Source organism: Cibotium barometz, chromosome 55 (assembly GCF_041138505.1).
Source record: "Cibotium barometz isolate CiBa-2024 chromosome 55, ASM4113850v1, whole genome shotgun sequence".
Taxonomy (NCBI): Eukaryota; Viridiplantae; Streptophyta; class Polypodiopsida; order Cyatheales; family Cibotiaceae; genus Cibotium; species Cibotium barometz.
In genome coordinates, this window is record NC_141100.1 from 9,984,265 (window position 1) to 10,006,291 (window position 22,027).

General features: G+C 35.7%; 1 protein-coding gene across 1 annotated transcript in view; it reads left to right on the plus strand.

Annotated features, from left to right (window-relative positions):
* The window catches only part of LOC147607353 (caltractin-like), a 13,437-nt gene extending 6,256 nt beyond the window's left edge, over nucleotides 1–7,181 (plus strand). Inside the window, exons 3-6 of the mRNA XM_086790825.1 lie at nucleotides 5,200–5,288; nucleotides 6,549–6,627; nucleotides 6,786–6,809; nucleotides 6,974–7,181. Of these exons, the coding sequence (XP_086646951.1) occupies nucleotides 5,200–5,288; nucleotides 6,549–6,627; nucleotides 6,786–6,809; nucleotides 6,974–7,026 (245 nt within the window). The 3' untranslated portion in view covers nucleotides 7,027–7,181. The remainder of the gene's footprint in view (nucleotides 1–5,199; nucleotides 5,289–6,548; nucleotides 6,628–6,785; nucleotides 6,810–6,973) is intronic.
* The last annotated feature ends 14,846 nt before the right edge of the window (nucleotides 7,182–22,027 follow it).

The following is a 22,027-nucleotide window of genomic DNA, read 5'->3' on the forward strand; positions in this document are numbered from 1 at the left end:
ATTTTCACATCCACATTCATACATCCATATCCTTACATCTACATCCATACATCCACATCCACATCTACATCCATACATCCATTTTCACATCCACATCCACATTCACATCTACATCCATGCATCCATTTTCACATCCACATTCATACATCCACATCCCTACATCCACATCCACATCTACATTCATACATCCACATTCACGTCTACATCCATACATCCCATTTTCACATCCACATCCACATTCATACATCCACATTCACATCTACATCCATACATACATTTTCACATCCACATTCATACATCCACATCCATACATCCACATCCACATCTACATCCATACATCTATTTTCACATCCACATCCACATCCACATTCATACATCCACATTCACATCTATATCCATACATCCATTTTCACATCCACATTCATACATCCACATCCACATCCACATCCATATCCATACATCCACATTCACATCTACATCCATACATCCATTTTCACATCCACATTCATACATCCACATCCACATCCATATTTATACATCCACATCCACATCTACATCCATACATCCATTTTCACATCCACATCCACATTCACATCTACATCCATACATCCATTTTCACATCCACATTCATACATCCACATCCCTACATCCACATCCACATCTACATCCATACATCCACATTCACATCTACATCCATACACATCCACATTCATACATCCACATTCACATCTACATCTATACAGCCATCTACATCAACCCACAGCATTCACACATCAAACCACATCATCCATACATCAATCTACATTAACCTACATCATTCACACATCAAACCACATCATCCATTCACATCCGATTCACATGCCGTCATTCATTCACATCCCTTATCATTCATTCATATCACGATTTCCATTCCTTCACATCCTATACCATTCATTCACATCCTAATTCACAGGACATCACATCCATTCATCCATTTTCATTTATCTGATTCATTTCACTTCCATCCATCCATTTACATCTATTTGATTCCTATCACATCTCATCACATCTATTTATAGAATGTAAGAGAATTCTAATTTTTTTGATATAAAGATTCTTTACGCATCTAATTAGGCATAAAGACAACTTTAGTAGGAATAACACTTTTATAAAAATCCTTTTTTGCATCTATTTAGGCATAAATTCAATTTTAAGGAAAATAACTCTTTCGAATTAAAAATAAACCTTTTATGCATTGTACTATGCATAAATTTTATTTTAATGAGAAAAACACTCTCAAAATAACAATAAATCTTCAATGCATTTTACTATGCATAAATTCAATTTCAATGAAAATAATACTTTCGAAATAAAAATAAATCTTTTATGCATCTTTCTATGCATAAAATCAAAATTGATAAAAATAACTCTTTTGAAATAAAAATGGATTTCTTTATGCATCTTTCTATGCATAAAATCAAAATTGATGAAAATAACTCTTTTGAAATAAAAATAGATTTTTGTATGCATCTTTTTATGCATAAAATCAAAATTGATGAAAATAACTCTTTTGAAATAAAAATAGATTTCTTTATGCATAAAATCAAGTTGATGAGAATAACACTTTTGGATTAAAATATATTCTTTATGCATCTTTCCATGCATAAATCCAATTTAGTAAGAATTACACTTTTAGAATAAAAGAATTTCTCTTATGCATCTAATTTATGCATAAAATCCATTTATGATGAAAATCACACTTTTAATAAAAAAATATCTTTTATGCATACAAATCATTTATGATGAAAATCACTCTTTTAATATAAAGGAATTTCTTTTATGCATCCATTTATGCATAAAAATCATTTGATAAAAATCACACTTTTAATACAAAAAATATCTCTTATGCATATGTTTATGCATACAAATCTTTTATGATGAAAATCACTCTTTTAATATAAAAGAATTTCTTTTATGCATAACAATTATTTATGATAAAAATCACACTTTTAATATATAAAAAATATCTTTTATGCATATGTTTATGCATACAAATCATTTATGATGCAAATCACTCTTTTAATATAAAAGAATTTCTTTTATGTATCCATTTATGCATAAAAATCATTTATGATGAAAATAACACTTTTATAATCAAAATAACAATTTCAATATGCTTCCTTCTATGCATAGAATTTAATTCTAAAGAAGGTAACACTTTTTTAATAAAATATTTTTAGTATGCATTTTTCTATGCTTAGGATGAAAAATAACACTTTAAGAATACATATACGATGGGAATTACTCTTTTTGAATAAAAAAAGTAAAACTTATTTTTTCACAATTTTAAAAAATTTCACCATAATCGCCTTTGTATGGCTGACCATTTTTTAATTTTTAACTCTCTAAAATTAATTAAAAATTCACTAAGAGTATTTAAATCATTCTAATGTAAACATTTTCTACTTATCAAAGAGAAACATTATGAAAAGCTTGATTTTATCCATTAATCATTCATCTAGGATAAAGAATGGTTGGATTTACTAAAGAAGAGAGGGGAATGCCTTTTTTCAATGAGGCATAACATCATATTCATTTTAGAGAAGATAAAAATCATTAAAATCATTAAAATTAAGCATAAATAGAAATTTATGTATTTCCTTACTACGATTCATCAATTAACTTCAATAGCATTAAAAAGCCATTCCAATTAAGCTTCTCAAGCTTGAGAGGGGTTGAGAAGAGAGAAACATTGAGAAATTATAGAAAAAGATCAAAATTCACCCTTCACCTTACAAATTGCTTGATTCTTTGATCACAGTAGAGGCCCCAAACCAATCAATTGGTTTGGTATGTTGATAGAGCCACCAATGGAGATTGAAGAAGGAGGGAAGATCCAATTTCTTCAATTTGGAGAGAATTTTAGAGAATAGTAAAAATTATCATTATTTGAGCATAATTCTGGCATAGTATAATTCTCCTATTTTTTTACAAAGGGCTCAGGTTCTATCTATAGGAGAGGGAGGCTCTAAACAAGACCAACTGATTTCTAGAAATTTTCAGATTCAATTTGGTTGAATTTGGACCAGATTTGGACCTAGTTTGGTTCCTTTTTTATTCGGTTTGATCCAAGAGAGAGGAGAGATAAAAATATCACATTATTTTTTAGTTGCATGTGAAGTAGGCGCCTCCTTGAAGGTACTCCCCTTTCTTACACATGTGTTAAAATGGAATCATTATACCCAAAATATCTTATTTTTTTAGTAATACTCATAGTTTTTTACTAATAACCCTTGTACATAGTCAACTCTTCATCTTATTTGAGCATTTACTCATTTTTGGGTATTTTCTTTTACAAATTGGATTTATCTCCTCCCCACACATGGATTGATCTTATTGGCCCATAGGAACCTTAATTGGACCATAATCCAAAAATTTCTGAAAATCTAGACTCTTAGGCTAAGGTCCTTTATACCCATTTCCAATTAATTCCAATTGCACATTGGAAAGTTCTTTTTGAATTTTTGTTTCAAGGGAATTCATTTTAGACACTAGGAGGATTTTTATATCATAAAATATCTCAATTTTGGACTACCTCTCTCTAGACATTTTCTCTCTCTAGGTCAAAACAGGGTAAAACAAAATCTTTCTTTTATTTCAGAGAGGGGAAGAATTATAAGATCAGAAAGGGAGGTTCTTACTCCTGTATACCTCAAAAGCGGGGGGGGAGGAATCTTACATGTACCTTCAACTTTATAAATTCTAATATTCAAGTTCATTGAAGACATATGTGTTTGCACAATATTTGAAAGACCATCTCTCTCAAAATATAGCTCTAATCAAGGAGATTAAAAAATTAAAAGTGTATAGTATGTCAAATACTATGTAACTATTCCCTTTTCAATGTTGTGACAATATGTCATGTGATGTGACACCCTACGACATCATAAAATGAACAATTACATAGAGCTTTAAAAACTATACACTTTTGCTTCTTGAGGCCTCTCCATTAAGGCTATAATTTGACAAAGATAGATTTTTAAATGTTTAGATAAAGAAATGGGAAGGTAAAAAGAGAGGAAGGTAGTGTTGAAGATAAATATTCAAAGTGATAGAGAAAGAACAAGGAAAGTGTAGAGAAAAGGAGGAACAAGTGTAGAGAATGGGCTCTTAGTGGTGGAAAAAACTAAATGACTCTAGGAGAGTGCTTTTCAAACCTTAATGTTCCTAGTGTGGGCAGATCCTTGCAAAAAAATACATTATTAAATTTTGCCATGTAGTACTAAACATGAATAAGACATTATATATGGTATATTTTTTGGTGTTCTAGATTGTGCTATAAAAGATAAGGAATAAGGAAATAAGTTTATGATTAGTGGAGACAAAAAGTGATGTGAGATGAGGATGAGGATGATGATGATGATGATGATGATGATGATGATGATGATGATGATTGACCGATGACGATGACGATGACGATGAGAGAAAGAAAGAGAGGAATACGGAGAGAATGCTTGCAAAAACTTCATTTTTCTTGTCAAGAAATGCATGCCAAAGAACACACCTCTTTATTATCTAGAGGTTAAGTGGTCTATTAATAATAAATACACATGTAAAATAAAAGATAATATGCTGACTTGTTTTTTATAGTCACAATTTTTATCAAGTAGAAAATATGAATAAACTTACCTTGGATTTTTCATTACATAGAACATGACATTAGGTGCATAAGGAGGAGTTACTAGGTGTCATAACTAAAATATATTTGGGAAGAAAGTATTAAGTACAAAGTCTCCTTAGAATAATAGAAAATCATACAGACACTTTTGTCTTACTACCAAGGTAGGCCAAAATACTTTCAATGAAATGCAATGTTAAACTAGTAGCTCATCGTATTATCGATTAACATTTCCATAAAAGAACTTCATATATAAATTCTTTGTAGCTAGTTTATCTTAAAGTGCATGTAAGCAATGTTAAATCACAATTGCTTTTCTTTGCATTTCTCTTAATCAAAGCTTTTAAATAGTATATACTTTTATGATGGCACATCCATTTTTTTCTTATAAAAACAAATCATGTGGAAATGACAACTTTACATTTAAGTTTTGCCTTCCTTACACAATTTAAAAAACACATTTGTCTATTCAACATTAAAAGTTTTGGAAACCGTTTTTATTCGTTAAAGTTGCAAAATGTAATGCTTGGTCTATATAACAGTCTCCTTAAAATACAAGGATAGAGATCCTGATGAAGAACTTGCAAAAGCTTTCAAATTTTTTGATGAAGAGGGCACAGGAAAGATAACAGTAAATTTCCTCCTTTCTTTCCATTTGGAACTTTAAATTCCTACTTATGCTTCTCTTATGTGATTCATGTTTCAAAACATAAATTCTCTCACTATTTTTTAGCCTTAGATATATTGATGCCACTTTTCAATACAGCTTAACTTATAAATTTAGTTTCTTTTTTTAAAAAAATCTTACTAAGATATATTTGTTTACATGTATTTTCTTTATGATAGTTAGCTATGCTAGTAGATGTATGCCACATTGTCAAGGCAATGTATGTAATCGTACACTAAAACATTATAGCTTTCATAGTATTCCTTCCATGTGATTCTCCTTCCATGTTTTGTAAATATATATTTAATACATTGATTCTTTTTCTCTTTGATGCTAAATTTTAAAATTCTCCTATTATTTATAAAAGCTAAAATAGTAGAGCCTTTCTATTATTACACTTTTTATCATCACATTATGCTAGAACTCTAACTAGTCCTCTCTCTCTCTCTCTCTCTCTCTCTCTCTCTCTCTCTCTCTCTCTCTCTCTCTCTCTCTCTCTCTCTCCATATATATATATGTTTATACATATGCATACACACATGTGTATATGTGTGTGCTTGTGTACATGTGCATGTATGCATACATACATGTGTGTATATGTGTGTCCCATACACACACATACACATACACACATGTGTACATGAGTGTGCATACATGTGTGTGTGTGTGTGTGTGCGCGCGCGTGCATGTGCGTGTGTGTGTGTGTGTGTGTGTGTGTGTGTGTGTGTGTGTGTGTGTGTGTGTGAGAGAGAGAGAGAGAGAGAGAGAGAGAGAGAGGGAGGGAGAGAGAGAGATACTAGAACCATTTCAATAATTTAGTTAATAGCATATTAATTAGTATCTATATTATTTTGAATGACAAAATCACAAGTATTAATTCAAATTTCATGGTGGTTTATTTATCAAATTATCAAATTCAAAAATTAAAAGGTTTTTATTAATGTTGTTGGGGGTAATATCTATATAGAACGTTTCCTATTAGATCATTTTCTTTTGTTAAAACTTTGCTTTTGGCATGCATCTTTTCTTACTCCATCATAAATTTCCAAATCATAATATCAAAATATTTATTTTATATGAGTGGGACACTAAAAGTACCAATGGTTATAATAATAAATTATTATATTTAGCATATGGATGAAAATCTAAAACAAGTCTTCATATTTAGTTATGCTTGACATTTGTAACAACCATTACCTGATCCAACATTATGCTTTAAATTAGCTCAAAAATTTGAGGAAGGTTGCAAGAGATCTTGGTGAGCATATAACTGATGAAGAACTTGGAGCCATGATAGAAGAATGTATGTGGATGGTTCAAAATATACTATTTCTTCTTACGTTACTATGTAACTATAATTATCTTCTTTTCTCTTAAAATAAATCGTATCTACATTCATACTAAACTAGGTCTTTCAATATGATGATTTTTTAATAATTATTTATGGATGTGTTTGTGTAGTTGACAATGATCAAGATGGAGGAAGTAAGTATCATTGTATCGTCTATTAAGTTTTTGAATTTTGATCATATGCAAGTTCATCATATCTTTTTCAGAAATTCTAAAAAATGACAACAATGTGCTTTCACCACATGAACAAACTTAGTTCTCACTAAGCTCTATATGTTGTGGTTGTCTACTTTATACAGTTAATGAAATGGAGTTCTACAACATAATGAAGAGAGATGATTTTGATGATTGATGGATCAAGAATTTACTCCCAAACGTCACATAGTAAAAGCATAGATGCAAAATATCTACAATTAAAATTAAGAAATGTTAGCGAAATGGAGTTTTACAACATCATGAAGAGACAACAATTCGATTATTGATGGGTTATGAGTTTCTTTGGTTAACTCCTGATGTCATATAGAAAATGCACAGACATTTAAAGAAAACTACAATTGTCTTGAAATAACATGCATCTTTCTTGAGTCTCTTAGAAATCCTTCCAACCTTAATGGATTTCTAAATATCTAATACAACCTTGGATTTGAATGAGGCTAATGTATCCTTGTCCAACAATTCCCAATCAAAGTAAGAGAAGGAAGACCTTAAAAGGGTAGAATTTCGTGTCTACCATCATATGCTTGGGAATTGGGAGGGATAATGTATTTAGCTTTATACAAAAATAAACCTTAGTTTATAAAAAAGGAAGAGGGCATGTCTCTAAACAAGACCATCCCTAACTCAACATCATGCATGGCTTCAAATGTACCAATTTCTTAAATCATGTCAACAACACCACAAGAAGGCGTGTCTCGAAATAAGACCATCCCTAACTCACCATCATATGCAAGGATTCAAATGTCCTAGTTTTTGAAATCATGTCAAAAACACCACACGAGAAGGAAATTATAAATAAAATAGATATAAAAACTTGTAAAATATAATAGGTAACATTGAGGAGAAGCTTATGATCTTGGAGTGTAGTTGCTAGGGTAGATGGATCCAAGTTCATATTTCTAGCCATGTACACATGTTGCACCTTTGCGAACCACACACCACTTCCTATTTTGAACTCGAGAACCCAATCATGAATCTTAAAGTTCTTAGGCCTCCACACACCCTCTTCTCTTACATTATATACATATGCATGAAGATATGGCATTAGGGGTTCTTCTAAAGATTAAGATTGCAATTGGGATACAACTCCAATTAAGAAAGGATAGGAGGAGAGGGAGAAATAGCTATAAATTTCAATCTCCAAGAGCTTAGATCTTTTGAGAGAGAGAGGGGGGGGGGAGAAAGGAGCATCTTACCAAATCCACATGATAGAAGAGCTTAAGCAATGGTGAGAGAGAGAGAGAGAGAGAGAGAGAGAGAGAGAGAGAGAGAGATTAAGGAAGTCCAATAGACAAAGGAACAAACATAAGGTAGTGAGCGAAGGTGATGATGACTATATGAGCTCTTCCCCAAAAAAAAAGGAGGAAAGCTAGAAAGGGAAAATTAATAGTTTTAAAAAAAAGGAGGAGGAGGAGGCTTGTCCACCCAATGATGTGGTGGAGGATGCTAATGAGCATTATGATAGGACCAAAGCCTACATGATCAATTATGGAACTCAATTTCACATGGATATGTTGTAGGATGTATTAGAATGCTTAGTTGTATTGCAAGTTCAACTTTTGCACTCATAGACATAGTGTTTGCAAAGGTGAGTGGGTAGAATGTTTTATGGAACACTAGTCAGTACCATCAATCATGTGCTTCCTACATCAGGGCACTGCCAATGGCCACATTTAAGGCATCGACAAACACATGGAACACTACGTCATAGTTGGGCTGCTGTAGGATGGGTGCAGCTCTGACAGTATCCTCTTCAGATTCCGGAATGCCTCTTGATAGGATTCGGACCCAATAAATTCTGCATCCTTCACCACTAGGCTATATAAGGTCATTGCCACATTAGCCAGGAACCTCATGAACCTACTGTGCCACTTGATTAGCCCTAGGAACCTTGCAAGCTCTTTGGCATTCTTGGGAGGTTGTAGCTTTACAATGACCGCAACCTTGGCTAGATCCACCGCCAGTCCTTCTGCAGACACTATGTGTCCCAAGAGATATCCACTACTTATAGCAACGAAGGCACATTTGGCTGGATTTAGGCTCAGTCTAGCCCTTTTGCACTTTTCCAGGCACATTGTGAATTGTGTAATGTGTTCCTCTTTCTTCCCAAACACGCTAAAGTCATCCACAAACACCCTCATGAAGGTGGTCAGTTACTCGTAGAATATTTCCTGCACCATCCTCTGGAATGTAGCAAGAGCATTTTTCAGCCCAAATGTCATCACATTGGAGGCAAAGGCTCCCCATTCTGTTACGAAGGTAATTTTTTCTTTATCTTCCTAGGCCATTTGCACCCACTAAATCCATCTAAGAAAGAATATGTTTCATGTCTCGCTATTGCATCCAACCATGAATCAATGAAAGGTAGTGGAAATGGGTTCGATATAGTGGAAGCATTGAGCTTGCAGTAGTCAATGCACACCCTCAACTTCCCATTATTTTTTGGAACAATGACTATTAGTGATAGCCATTCTGCCTGATCCACAGGATAGATGAATCCTACCTTCAGTAATTTGTCAATCTCTTCTTTTACCTGCTTGGTGTAGTTTGGGCTCATCCTGTATCTACTCTGTCTTATAGGGGTTGCATCTTCCTTCAAGTTAATTTTGTGCTGATAGAAATTGGGGTCAATCCCTTTCATGTCAAAATAGTTCCAAGCAAAGACATCCTTATAGGAATTCAGTAGCTCAAGGAGACTTCCTCTGAATTCCTGATTCAATGTAGCACTAATCCTGACTGTTTTGGGTTCTTAAGCATCCCCTAAATTCACCTCCTCAAGCTCATCTTCCTATACCTTGATATTTCTTTTCCTGAGCTCAGCTTCTTCCTATTTTAGAGCCACCATGGCTTTTTCTTGCTCTTCTTGTAGCGCTTCCCCATTATCCTGAGTGTCCTCTTCCTCCTCACACACGCTTTCCTTGTTGACCATCACCTCAAGATGAGTTACTAGGACCTCTAGCGGGTCATACCTTTGCATGACTCGTTCTATGTTCACTCAAATAGGGAAAGCAAATCTGGGTTCTCCTTCAAGATATGCTCTTCTTCATAATCTTCTACCCCCTTTAGGTAGTTCAAGGCTTCTGCATGCATTGATCAGTTTCCTAGGCTTTGCCTATCTCTTCCTACTACCGAGATGTGAACCTTCTTTTTACCTCTTCTGATAGTGATCTTGTCCGTCTCCCAATTATACTTTATTATTCCACTCTGACGACAAGGCCTTCCTAGGAGCATGGGATATACACCTACTATCTCAATCATCTTGAGGACAATGATGCAGTGAAGCTACATCCTGCCACCTCTATCTTTTCTCCCCTAATTATCCTGACAGGTCAGACCTTTCTCTAATTAGCCATGCAAATCTAGAAGAAAGCAGGTTGTATGTTAGTGATTCCTAGCCTTTTAGCCAAGCTATATGATATTATGTTTACCCCCCCTGACCCACTATCCAGATGATTGACTCTTACTAATGTCTCACCTTTTATCCTGATGGTAACTTCTGGAATATATGTGTCACAGTCCTGAACAATTTCCACATTTTTGCATTCTACCACCGGGTTTTATGGTTCCTACAAAGGCATTTATGCAAGTTTTTCATTTGGCATTATGGTACGTAGCAACTTCTGTCTGTACATTAGGGGGCATTTGGACATATTTTAGGCCTTTTACTAATGACAGTAATTAGCAATGGACCAATAGGCATAAGGATTGTGCACATTTGGTCTCCTTTGAATATAGGGAGGGAGACTAGGCTATAGGGAGGGGGACTAGGCTTTCAGTACTAATAATTACACTTGTCCCTTTAAAAAAGTAGGGGGTTTAGGGTAGGTATGGTCCCACCATTTTCGTGGCTCAAAAAATTCTTAAAATTTTGAAATTTTTGAGATCCCCCCAAAAAACCATATCAAAATTCATTTGTAATCAAAAATTTCATTTTCATGAGTTGCCAATGCATTCCCATTTGCCAGATACATGATTCTTTATCAGATTTGCAAGCATTTGCCTCATACATTCACCACACTCAAGCCTCAATGGAGAGCTTGCAAAACAAAAATTTTTGTTTGCTTTGGGCAACTCAAATGTGGTGTTGTTTGTGTTTTTTGCACTTGCAATGCACTCAAGGATGTTTGGTAGTCCTTACCTGGTAGGCCAAGCTCTCAGATTGGATGAAAATCGGTGTGCTCCAAGCGTCACAACTCCAATGGCAAGCTTCACAGCTTCTTCTCCCTCTTCTCTCACTCTCTCATAAACCCTAATAGAGAGCACCAGGCTCTGATACCATGATGAAAAACAGGTAGAGGGAGAGGAGATAAACACACAGGAGCAAACCCTAATGTATTATCAAACCCTAACCATAGAGGGAAGCCAACTTCCTTCTCACACAATGCATAAAGCCATAATCCATAATCTACGAGGGTGTCATTGATTCCGTTGATGCTGATGTGCATGTGAACTTCCACAAGCAAGTTCTATTTCTATGTCTGGGCCAGCAGAGTCTGAGAGTAGTACTATACGTCCATGGTCAGGACGCTTAAGACATGAGAGTGTGAGCACTGGGAGTAGTTCTATGGATAAAGGGAAAAAGAAGGTTAAAGGAATTGGCATTACAAGTTATGAGTCGTCAAGTTCAGAAAGTTTGGATGAGAAACTTGGCATACCAATTTTACGCACACCAGGTACAAGGCAGGATAGATATGTGCCTCCACATGCTAGAGTGATAGGTGTTCAGAGTGATCCGCATGCATTGCGGAAGGGTCAGGTATCCAGTTGTGACAGGTTGACATATCATGACTTTGCTATGGATTACGCATATATGACCTCTTTGGTGAAGCATGTGGAACCTACATGCTATAAAGAAGCTATTGGGAAGCATATATGGGAGAAGGCAATGGATGTTGAGATAGATGCATTGGTCCATAATGAAACTTGAATTTTCGGTTGCCTTACCACAAGACAAAAATGTCATTGGTTGCAAATGGGTTTATAAGGTGAAATGCAAATCAGATGGTTCCATTGAGCGCCATAAAGCGCGGTTGGTAGCTAAGGGTTATACACAAACCCAAGGCTTGGACTATGATGAAACATTTAGTCCAGCTGCTACTGCAGATGGGAATAGTGAGAGCAGTCATCACTATGGCTGCAGCAAATGGGTGGGAAATGCATCAAATGGATGTGAAAAATGCATTTCATGTATTTTTACAAGAGGAAGTTTATATGGCACAGCTAGAAGGATATGTACCCCAAGGTACCCAAGTTTAAATGGTGATTTACAAGAGGAATTTTATATGGCACAGCCAGAAGGATATGTACACCCAAGGTACCCCACTCATGTATGCAGGTTAAAGAAAGCATTATATGGTTTGAAGCAAGCACCTCGTGCTTGGAGTGATAAGATAAGCCAATATCTTATCTCCCTTGGATTTCAGGTTTCTTCAGCAGATTCTTCACTCTATGTGAAGAAAACAGATCATGGGATTGTCTTGCTTGTCATCTATGTGGATAACTTGATTGTCAAAGGAGATCATGCTACAGATGTTATGCATGTCAAGAAGGCATTGAGTGGGCAGTTTGATATGAAAGACGGGTGAATTAAGATATTTTCTTGGGATTGAAGTGATCAAAGACCATGCAGGGACATAGTTAGTGCAACGCCAATATGCATTGGATATGTTGGCAAAATATGGGATGACGGGGTGTAAGCCAATGAGTACACCTTTGGAGAAAAATGTGAAGCTACGGGCTGATTTTGGTGAAGAGTTGGATGATCCATCTATGTATAGAAAGATGGTTGGCAATCTTATTTACATGACTATCACACGCCCGGATCTCAGTTATGCTGTGGGGCTAGCAAGCCAATTTATGCAGAGCCCCAGAAAACCTCATTTGGATGCAGTGAGACGCATTATGCACTATGTAAAGACCACTGTACATTATGGTCTTCTTTATGAGCATGGTAAAGGCTTAGATGTACACGGCTACACAGACACAGATTTAGCAGGTAGCTCGTATGACAGGAGGTCTACTAGTGGTTATGCCTTTACATTTGGAAGTGTAGTGGTGAGTTGGAGTAGCAAGAAGCAACCTACTGTTGCTTTATCTAGTACAAAGGCTAAATACAGGGGTGCAGCCATTGCTACATGTGAACGAGTATGGTTAAAGAGTCTCTTGGCTGATTTCGGTGAGCCTATTGATGGCAAGGTTGTCATTCATTGTGACAACATGAGGAGCATACAATTGGCCAAGAATCCAGTTTTTCATACGCGGACCAAACATATAGAGGTCCATCATCATTTTATCAGAGAGAAAGTGTTGGATGGTATAGTGGATTTGCAGTATGTGAAGATTGAAAAGCAGGTGGCCGACATCTTTACAAAGCCACTTAGCAGGGAGAAGTTTGAGTACTTCCGTACTAAGTTGGGAGTACATGGGATGAGCTTGAGGGGGAGTGTTGAGAGCTTTGATAGCCCAAGCTCATCTACATCTTCATCTATGGCAGTACATCATGAGCTTGAGAGGGGCTGTTGAGATTCAAGCTCGATGTCAACTTGTGCCAGTTGCACTATGTGCTGGCATGTTAGGTAGTAACATGTGTGAGACATAAATGACCGCGTCCAGCTGGTCATAGCATGTGGACATTAGCTAGGGTTAGCTGTGTGTGGACACAACACAAGTAGTGTGTTGTAGATTATGGATTATGGCTTTATGCATTGTGTGAGAAGGGAGATGGCTTCCCTCTATGGCTTCCCGCTATGACCGCATCCAGCTGGTCATAGCGTGTGGACATTAGCTAGGGTTAGCTGTGTGTGGACACAATACAAGTAGTGTGTTGTAGATTATGGATTATGGCTTTATGCATTGTGTGAGAAGGGAGATAGCTTCCCTCTATGGTTTGATAGGGTTTGATAATACATTAGGGTTTGCTCATGTGTGTGTGTCTCCTCTCCCTCTACCTGTTTTTCATCAATAAGAAGCAAGGTCCTCGTCAGACCTCGACGAGTCAACCAGGATAGTTGGTACTACCAAAGGATCACAAATACATACTTGCTTTGCCTGGTCTGGCAAAAGCTCTTTCAACAGTACCCTACAGATTGAATTAAAAACATTAGGAAAGGGAAAAAGAAATCAAAATAAGAAAACATTCAAAAAAAGGGAAAGGGAAAAAAGCATTCAAAAAAAGGCAAAGAGTACACACCTTAAATAAGTAACGACAATATTGTCATTGATCTCTTTATTCTTTTCAACGAGCATGGAGAGATATGGAGGTACTCCTCCTGCTCGGTGTTATACGAGACATTGCAGATAATCTGACTAGGCACTGCCTTAAGTCTGTCATTTTTCTCTCCCTCTAACTTTAGAAGGTTTTCTGCCAAATCATCCCTTTCGACATTCTCTTCTAATAATGTCTCCTTTCCCTTCAAATCCGCCCCCTTTACAAGCCTCTTAAGCTCTGGTGGACCTAGTGTTGTCACCTCTTCAATAACCACCTTGTCAAAAGCCATGTTCCTCTTCAAAGCAGGAGGAATGGAGAGGATTTTTGCTGCCTTCCTATCCCTGAATCGTAGGGGTCGCATGAATTTATCATACCTAACTCTACTTACTAATGTCATGTCCTTGTCCATTAGTGTGACCCTCCTGGCATGGGCAGCACAAATGTCCATACCTATACCTAACTCTACTTACTAATGTCATGTCCTTGTCCATTAGTGTGACCCTCCTGGCATGGGCAGCACAAATGTTACTATCATTTAATAAGTCTATAAGGAAGTCCTCGCATGACTCTTGAAGACATGCGATGGCGCTACTCTGCCATTTAAAGTAACCTTTTCACTTTATTCTGTCGCTTATGGATTTGACAATCCTCAAGAAAGGAGCTTTGGGGATGAGGAGATTGACAGCCGCCTGCGCCTTCCTTATCTCTGCAAATATTTTTCTTTGCCTCTACAAAGTGACCCTGGCCTTTGAAATGTTCCTGCTGGTGCTGGGTTTGACATCAGGAAGCATAGGTTTACTTAAGACATCCTTTGGAATTTTATATGGAATATCTGGAACCAAAACTAGATTCGGGGCTGGATCGGGCACTAGATCTGGCTCTGGCACTGAAACTCTCCTGATGGTCTGTTTTGTGCATGCCATTACAGCACTAGTAGAAAAGAGAAGGCAGAGTAATTAGCCAAGTCACACAACCACCATCCACCGCGCGATAAGGGGAATCCAAATCTAGACCAACATTCTTTTCACACGGTGAACGAAACAAGAACTTATCAATAAAATTTTCAAACCCGTCCCCACGGAGCGATATTTCAATTCAAAAACATGGATAATAGATATATCGCACGGTGAACGAAACAAGAACTTATCAATAAAATTTTCAGACCCATATACCATGCTAGAACAAAGCACATTAAGGTGCATTATCACTTTGTGAGGGAGAAGGTTCTTAACGGACGGGTGATGTAGATCTGGTATATGTCAACACAGAGGACCAGGTGGCTAACATCTTCATAAATGCATTGGCAGCACAGAGAGGCTCCACAGGTTTAGGAGTTTAGTTGGAGCATAGTGTGTGGAGTTGAGCTCAAGGGGGAGTGTTGAGATATCGAGCTCAACTAGTGCTGGAAAACATTAACTACCCACCTGGGTGATAACTTTTGCACTTATGCCACTAGCATGGTTGGTGAGATTATGATTGATATGCCGCTAGTGGATGATAGGCTATGACAGCCACTTTGGAGTACTAGAGTTATGGCATAGTTATAGCACTAGCTCGTATAGTTGAGTTCACACTATGGACCGACCATTGTATGTTATTGTAGGAGAGTACTTTCCCTTATAGTATGTACTCTTATCTTTTTAGTTATATGGTTGTAGAGAAGAGAAAAAGATAGAAGAAAATTCAACCATCCATCTCTCTCTTGTGTCTTTTTCTCTCTTGTGTCATCCATCTCTCACTCTTGTGTGTGTGTATTTTCTTCCAAGGAAATCAAGCTCTCCCTCTCCCCCGCATTCTCTTTAAGTACACCTCCATTAGCCATTAATCATATCCAATAAGCTTTCTTAAACATCCCCTAATCTTTTCTAGATTTGAGCAACATCTTCCTTGAAGTGAGCACCCATTTGGCATCCTTTTCCTCTTCTTCTAGGCACCTACTTTTGGCCTCCACATGGGCTGGCCTCTTCATCCTTTGGATTCCTTTTGACACTTTTAACCATAGTCCATGGCTTATGCAACTCTTACAAATGTTTGAGGGTTGCATATCACTCTCCCTTGCTCCAAACATTTTACCCACATCACTTGCTATTTCAACATATCAAAGGCATATAGCATAGTACCCTATGCATAGAGTATAGAGTAGAGAGCTTGAATAAAAAGGCATAAACATAGAATAAAAAAGCAAAAAACCATTAAAAAAAGATTGGATTTAGGGTTAAAGCCTACCTCAAGAGGTAGCTAAAGAGGGGATTCCCTAAAGAGTCTTTACATGAATATGAAACCAAACACACACACACACACACACACACACACACACAAAGTTTAGTTAGCTCACAAATAAAGAGAGCTTATGCATTTGTCTCATACCTTATGCATTGCTCTAATGCCTTATGCCAAGAAACAATAAGTATACTTTTGGGCAAGTGAATACATGCCAATAAACAAAATAAAATTAAGAGCTTACCTTTTGGGCAAGTGAATACATGCCAATAAACAAAATAAAATTAGTGGGTAAGTATAAGAGCTTACCTTAAGATATGAGCTTTCAAGAATGTTCACAACACACAAAACAGACCTATAAAATAGAATAAAGTTAAGTTAGCATCAAGTCAAAAGGTAAACCAGAAATAAAGCAGTCCTAATTTTATTAAAGAGAGGAGGAGTGAGAAAAATAAGTGTGTGAAGAGGAAGAGAGGAAGCAATAACATAGAGGTGAGTCTATTCTTAATCCTATCTTTTGATTTGTTTTCATATGCATATCTAACCACACTACATATATGCATGTTTGATAATCATAAGAGATGGGCTTATGCATAGAAGTACAAGAATAGTAAGAGAAATAGAGAAAGTGAGAGCAATAAAGAAATATTAAATCAATATAGAGAGAGGTATTGGAGAGGAGGAATGGCAAAACACACCTTTTGATTGAAAAACATAGAAGCGAGGAGACAAATACTTTGCCATTCTTGAGAGCACTATGCTTATGGAAGAGCAAGGAAGGTAGGAGATGAAGGAAAGGAAGGAGAAATCAAGAGAGATAGCTAGGTCATGCAAACAAGAAATTTGGGGAAGACAAGGCATCTCAACCCCAACGGGAGAATGCAATTTTTTCCTAAATCGATGTGGCTATCTACACAGCTATTAACACAGTTGTAGTCGCATGTATAGTCACATAGGCTGGAAAAAAAATCCAAAGAAACCCGAGACAATATTTCTTAAGAAAAATTATGTGTGGGAATAGAGACAGAATTAGATTTGTTTAATGTGAGATTTGTTTAATGTGAGAATAGAGATAGAGTTAGATTTGTTTAACGTGAGATTTTAGTGAATGCTTATCAATCGTAAATGTGAGGCTCACCTTCATCATTTGAGGCTGACTCGACTCCCATGGAAGTTAATATGAGTGGTTGCGCCAAAGATTTTGTGTCCATGTGAAAGATGCAAGGGAAATTATGCATTTAAGGATGAAAATCACATGCAAGATTGTGTTCAATTCAATGAAATAAGGCATCTACATTCTTCGATGAGTACATTATATGTTAAATTTTTCTCTAATGTACGCATCTGATTATGCTATTAATAAGATTGTGCATTAATTTTAGGATGATGATGAGGAAGAGAATCATTCATAGAATGCAAGATTCAATGCCTCATTATTCTATAGTGAGTGGTAAGTTAACGGAGGAAATTTAGAGACCTTATTGATGTGAATGAGGTCATGAGAGCGAAGAACCCCACAAGATCAAACTTCTTTGAGAAAGAAGGAGACGAGGAGGTTGAAATCACATGGGATGAAGCACAGCTATGATAAGCAATGATGACTCCATTATATGAGGGGTGTGAATACTAAACCCTTCATGTGACCTTGGAGCTTAACTTGCAAACTTGTATGGTTGGAGCAATGCTAGTGTTACAAGCCTCTTTTGGTGATTTCCTATATTTTGTGGTTTGCAATTTATTGGGAGCATTAGTGATAATCTCCAAAAGTGCGTTGTGTTATATTTTGTGTTCGTAGGCTCATGAAGAAGATGCCTCCTTCAGACATGTAGCTATTTCTCACTCTCTCTCTCTCTCTCTCTCTCTCTCTCTCTCTCTCTCTCTCTCTCTCTCTCTCTCTCTCTCTCTCTTAATCTAGGCTCTTGGAGCTTGCAACATGTAGCTATTTCTCACTCTCTTAATCCTCACTCTTTCTTAACTAGAGCAGTATCTCAATGACAATCTTAAGCTCTAATGCCATATCTTTATGCTATATCGTCATACGCCATACTCCGAAAAAATTGGTACAACATATGAATTTCATCAAATTCAAAGCAAGGCTATCAGTATTATTCCACACATATTATTTCTTGCTTATCATATTTACTATCAAATTTTTGTAATTTTATTTTTCCTTCTTCATTCCATATTATGTCAAATCCACAACCACCTTCTATTCTTGAGCAACTTCTCTCACTACAAGCTCAATTAAATGAGGAACAAGTGAAGAGAATAGAAGTGGAAGAACTAATCTTTAGCAAGAAACAAGCTCGAAGTCCTTGACATCAGTCGACATATCATCAACAAGGAGACTTTTCGAGAGCAAGAACAATAAAAAGGGAAGAAAATCAGTTATAAAGCTTTTACATTCTAGAATTTTCATGGTAAGAAAGATGCAAGGACGATGTTTTCATAAAGTTCCTGACACATTTTGTATGAAAAATCTTTCGATAAAATTTTTCGCATAAAAGAACAAAATAAAAAACATTACTTTATTCCATTTCATCATATATGAGGTTACTCCATTGGGGTCACATAAGAAGGAATCCTCCTCCAAAGATCCCAATAGAGTAAGGAGAATAAAGAAAAATGGATTTCATCATATATGAGGTTGCACTTCCGTTGGGGTCACATAAGAAGGAATCCTCCAAAGATCCCAATAGAGTAAGGAGGTTAAAGAAAAATGGATTTTGTATTAGTATGAAAATCTTTGTTTAAATGGCATGTCTTTCAGCTTTAAGATTGCATTTGTCAATTATGCGAGAATTTCCTTAAGGTAGGAATAAATTTCCATGTGTTGAAGCTTGCTTTACATTTGTCAAACTACTAACAAAGTGTGGAATTAAATTATTTACTAATGATAAGGTAGCATATGGTAATGCTTGCTTTGCATTTTCTAACTTACTAGTAAATAATAGTTGTACATTACAATGTATATTGAAATTGAAGTGTATGAAAATTTAAATTCTAAGTAGTGAAATGATATTATAGTGATAGATTGAAGTGTAAAATTGGACATTTCAATTGTTGTAATATTTGTTACTGTAATATATAATATTATTATGTAGAATAGATTAAAACTATCTTACTTTATTATGCCGCCTCAAATTTAACAAACAATGCAAAGACTAGAATGGGTGTATGTGGAAGAGTTAAATCATGGTAGGATAACCTCACTTTTATGGAGCTGGTGTGCCCATAATTTTTTAGGTAGTTCCACAAGAATTAAAGAACATTTGTGTGTTCTCCCCTCGGCATGAATGTAAATCATTGTTATGTGCCTCCTCCATACTTACATGTCATGTTAAGTAAATATTTAACTTAAAAACAAGGAATGAAAGGGAAGGTAAAGAGAAGACATTGTCAATGTCTTCTACACATAGCAAATGATTTCAGAAGCCAAGAAGTGTTATAAAAAGTAGGCACACCTAATAACATTTCAAGGGGCGAGAGGGAATGTCACAGATAATGTGCGAGGTGGTTCAATGCATACATCCTCTAAGAAACATTGCAAGGAACATTTTAATAATTAAAACAAATAATTCATTTAAAAACCAAAACTAAATTCTAATTTAATAAATAATAAAACTTAAATAAAATTAAAAACACTAATATAAAAAACACGATTCAAAATGTTCACACTGGCCACACCCAAAGTGGTACCAAAATGCGTACACTAAACCAAACACACACAAAGAAAGAGAAGAGAGATTATTACCTCTCTCTCTCTCTCTCTCTCTCTCTCTCTCTCTCTCAAAATGAAATCAAATGAAAGCCTTATGCTCAATATTTTTTAGAGTATTTATTTGTATGAAAGCTATTCATTCAAAAATCCTTAATATGAAACAAGTAAATAAAATTCATTTCTCAACTCATTATTATGAGAATACACAAATAACATTGTATAATTTGCATTAAAAAAAATTTGACATGAATAATTCAACTTAGTACATAAATACGTGTGTGTGTGTGTGTGTGTGTGTACGTGTGTACACACACACACTAATTCAAAGATTCTACGAGTAAGAAGAGTTGGAAATGGGAGGTATTGAGTAAGTGTATTCCTAGGCTTGGGTTTATTTGTGCATTTTTACTTGTTAAACTAGTCTTTGTATTTTACAAAGAGAGGGAAATGGGAGAGTACAAGTTAGTGTTTTCCTAGGCTTGGGTTTATTTGTGAATTTTTGCTTGTTGAACTAGTCTTTGTATTTTATGACCTTGTGCCTTGCTTTTTCCAAATGAACCCTTAAATATATATATACTTAGGATTCCAAAGCGCATGCCAATTAATGACCTTCTAAGTGTCCCTAAAGTGAAGGATGGTTTCCACCCACATTTTGTTACTATGTAGCATGTATTTCATGATAAGTACAAGTGTCTTGCATTGAACTGTTGTAACTTCTTAGAGTGGTCTAAGGATTTAGGTATTTTATCATTGACCCTTTATGTGGAAAATCCCTTCTCCCTTCTTTTGATACCAATTACGAAGAGCATCTTTCAAAATCCAATGTTAGATGAAGACCATAGATGCCTCACATGGCTTGATGAAAGAAATCCTGCATCTACCCTCTACATCTCCTTTGGTAGCATCGTTTTTCTAACTGTAACTCATATTCAAGTCTTGCTTTAGGCCTTGTTGGAATAACTTGAATATTGTTCCTTTAGGTCACCAAAACTTGTCTAATATCCTCCATAGCTTCAACTAATATATTACCTAAGGGATTTTTACCACTTGAATGGACACCATCCTTTTTTTATCTCATTTAAAAAAAAGGGTAGCCATGCACTAGCCACTCTTTTTTGTTTCTTGATTTTTAAAATGAGAAGTTAGTATGGCTACCCTCTTTTTGCTTGAAGAGAAAAAAGAGGCCAATGCATGGCCGCCCTTTTTGTACATACTAAGAAAAGGTCGACAATATTTAACTAGACTTTAAAGAAGGGCATGCCCAAAAGGGCAACATGTAAAATCACCTTGTAAGTAGTAAGCCAAAAGGGAAGCTACTAACTACCTTTTATTATGGAACTTTTTCTTATAGTGGAATACATTAGCTTCATTACCATAAAGATGCATGCTTTTCTCATAGTTCATTAACAAATCATAGCATTTGCTATTTTTATAGGTATACATAATAATAGAAAACATGGTAGCTTCTACAAGAACAACATGGAAGATGCTTAAGTAAAAACATATATTTATGGCACAAGTATAATAAAGAAAAACTTGGCTATATTTTTCAATGCATGTTTGTTTAGTATTACAAAAAGTGTGGCTTAGATTCTTTGTGTAATACTAGTATATCCCCTCCATTCATGATTGATGCAATATCCAACAACTCATAATGTTGGCACCGTGATAGTAATGTCTTAGTCTTTCAATGATTCTTTCTTGTTCCTCAAACCTATAACATAATTTTTACATGACAAGTTTTTACACGACAAGAAGACTATTATTTTCTATGTGTTTAATATATTGACCAATATATTAGTCACCCGAACAAAACCATGTGCAACAATCCTGAAGTCTAAATACTTTCAACACATGAAGTAGTGTTGATAAGCCTTTGTTTTTTCTTATTTCTTTCTATACCTAACTTAAATACTTTGGTTCCATGCTAAGTTGATCGAGTTTTAACAAGAATTAATTCTTTAATGTGCTAATTTCACCTCTTCGTCT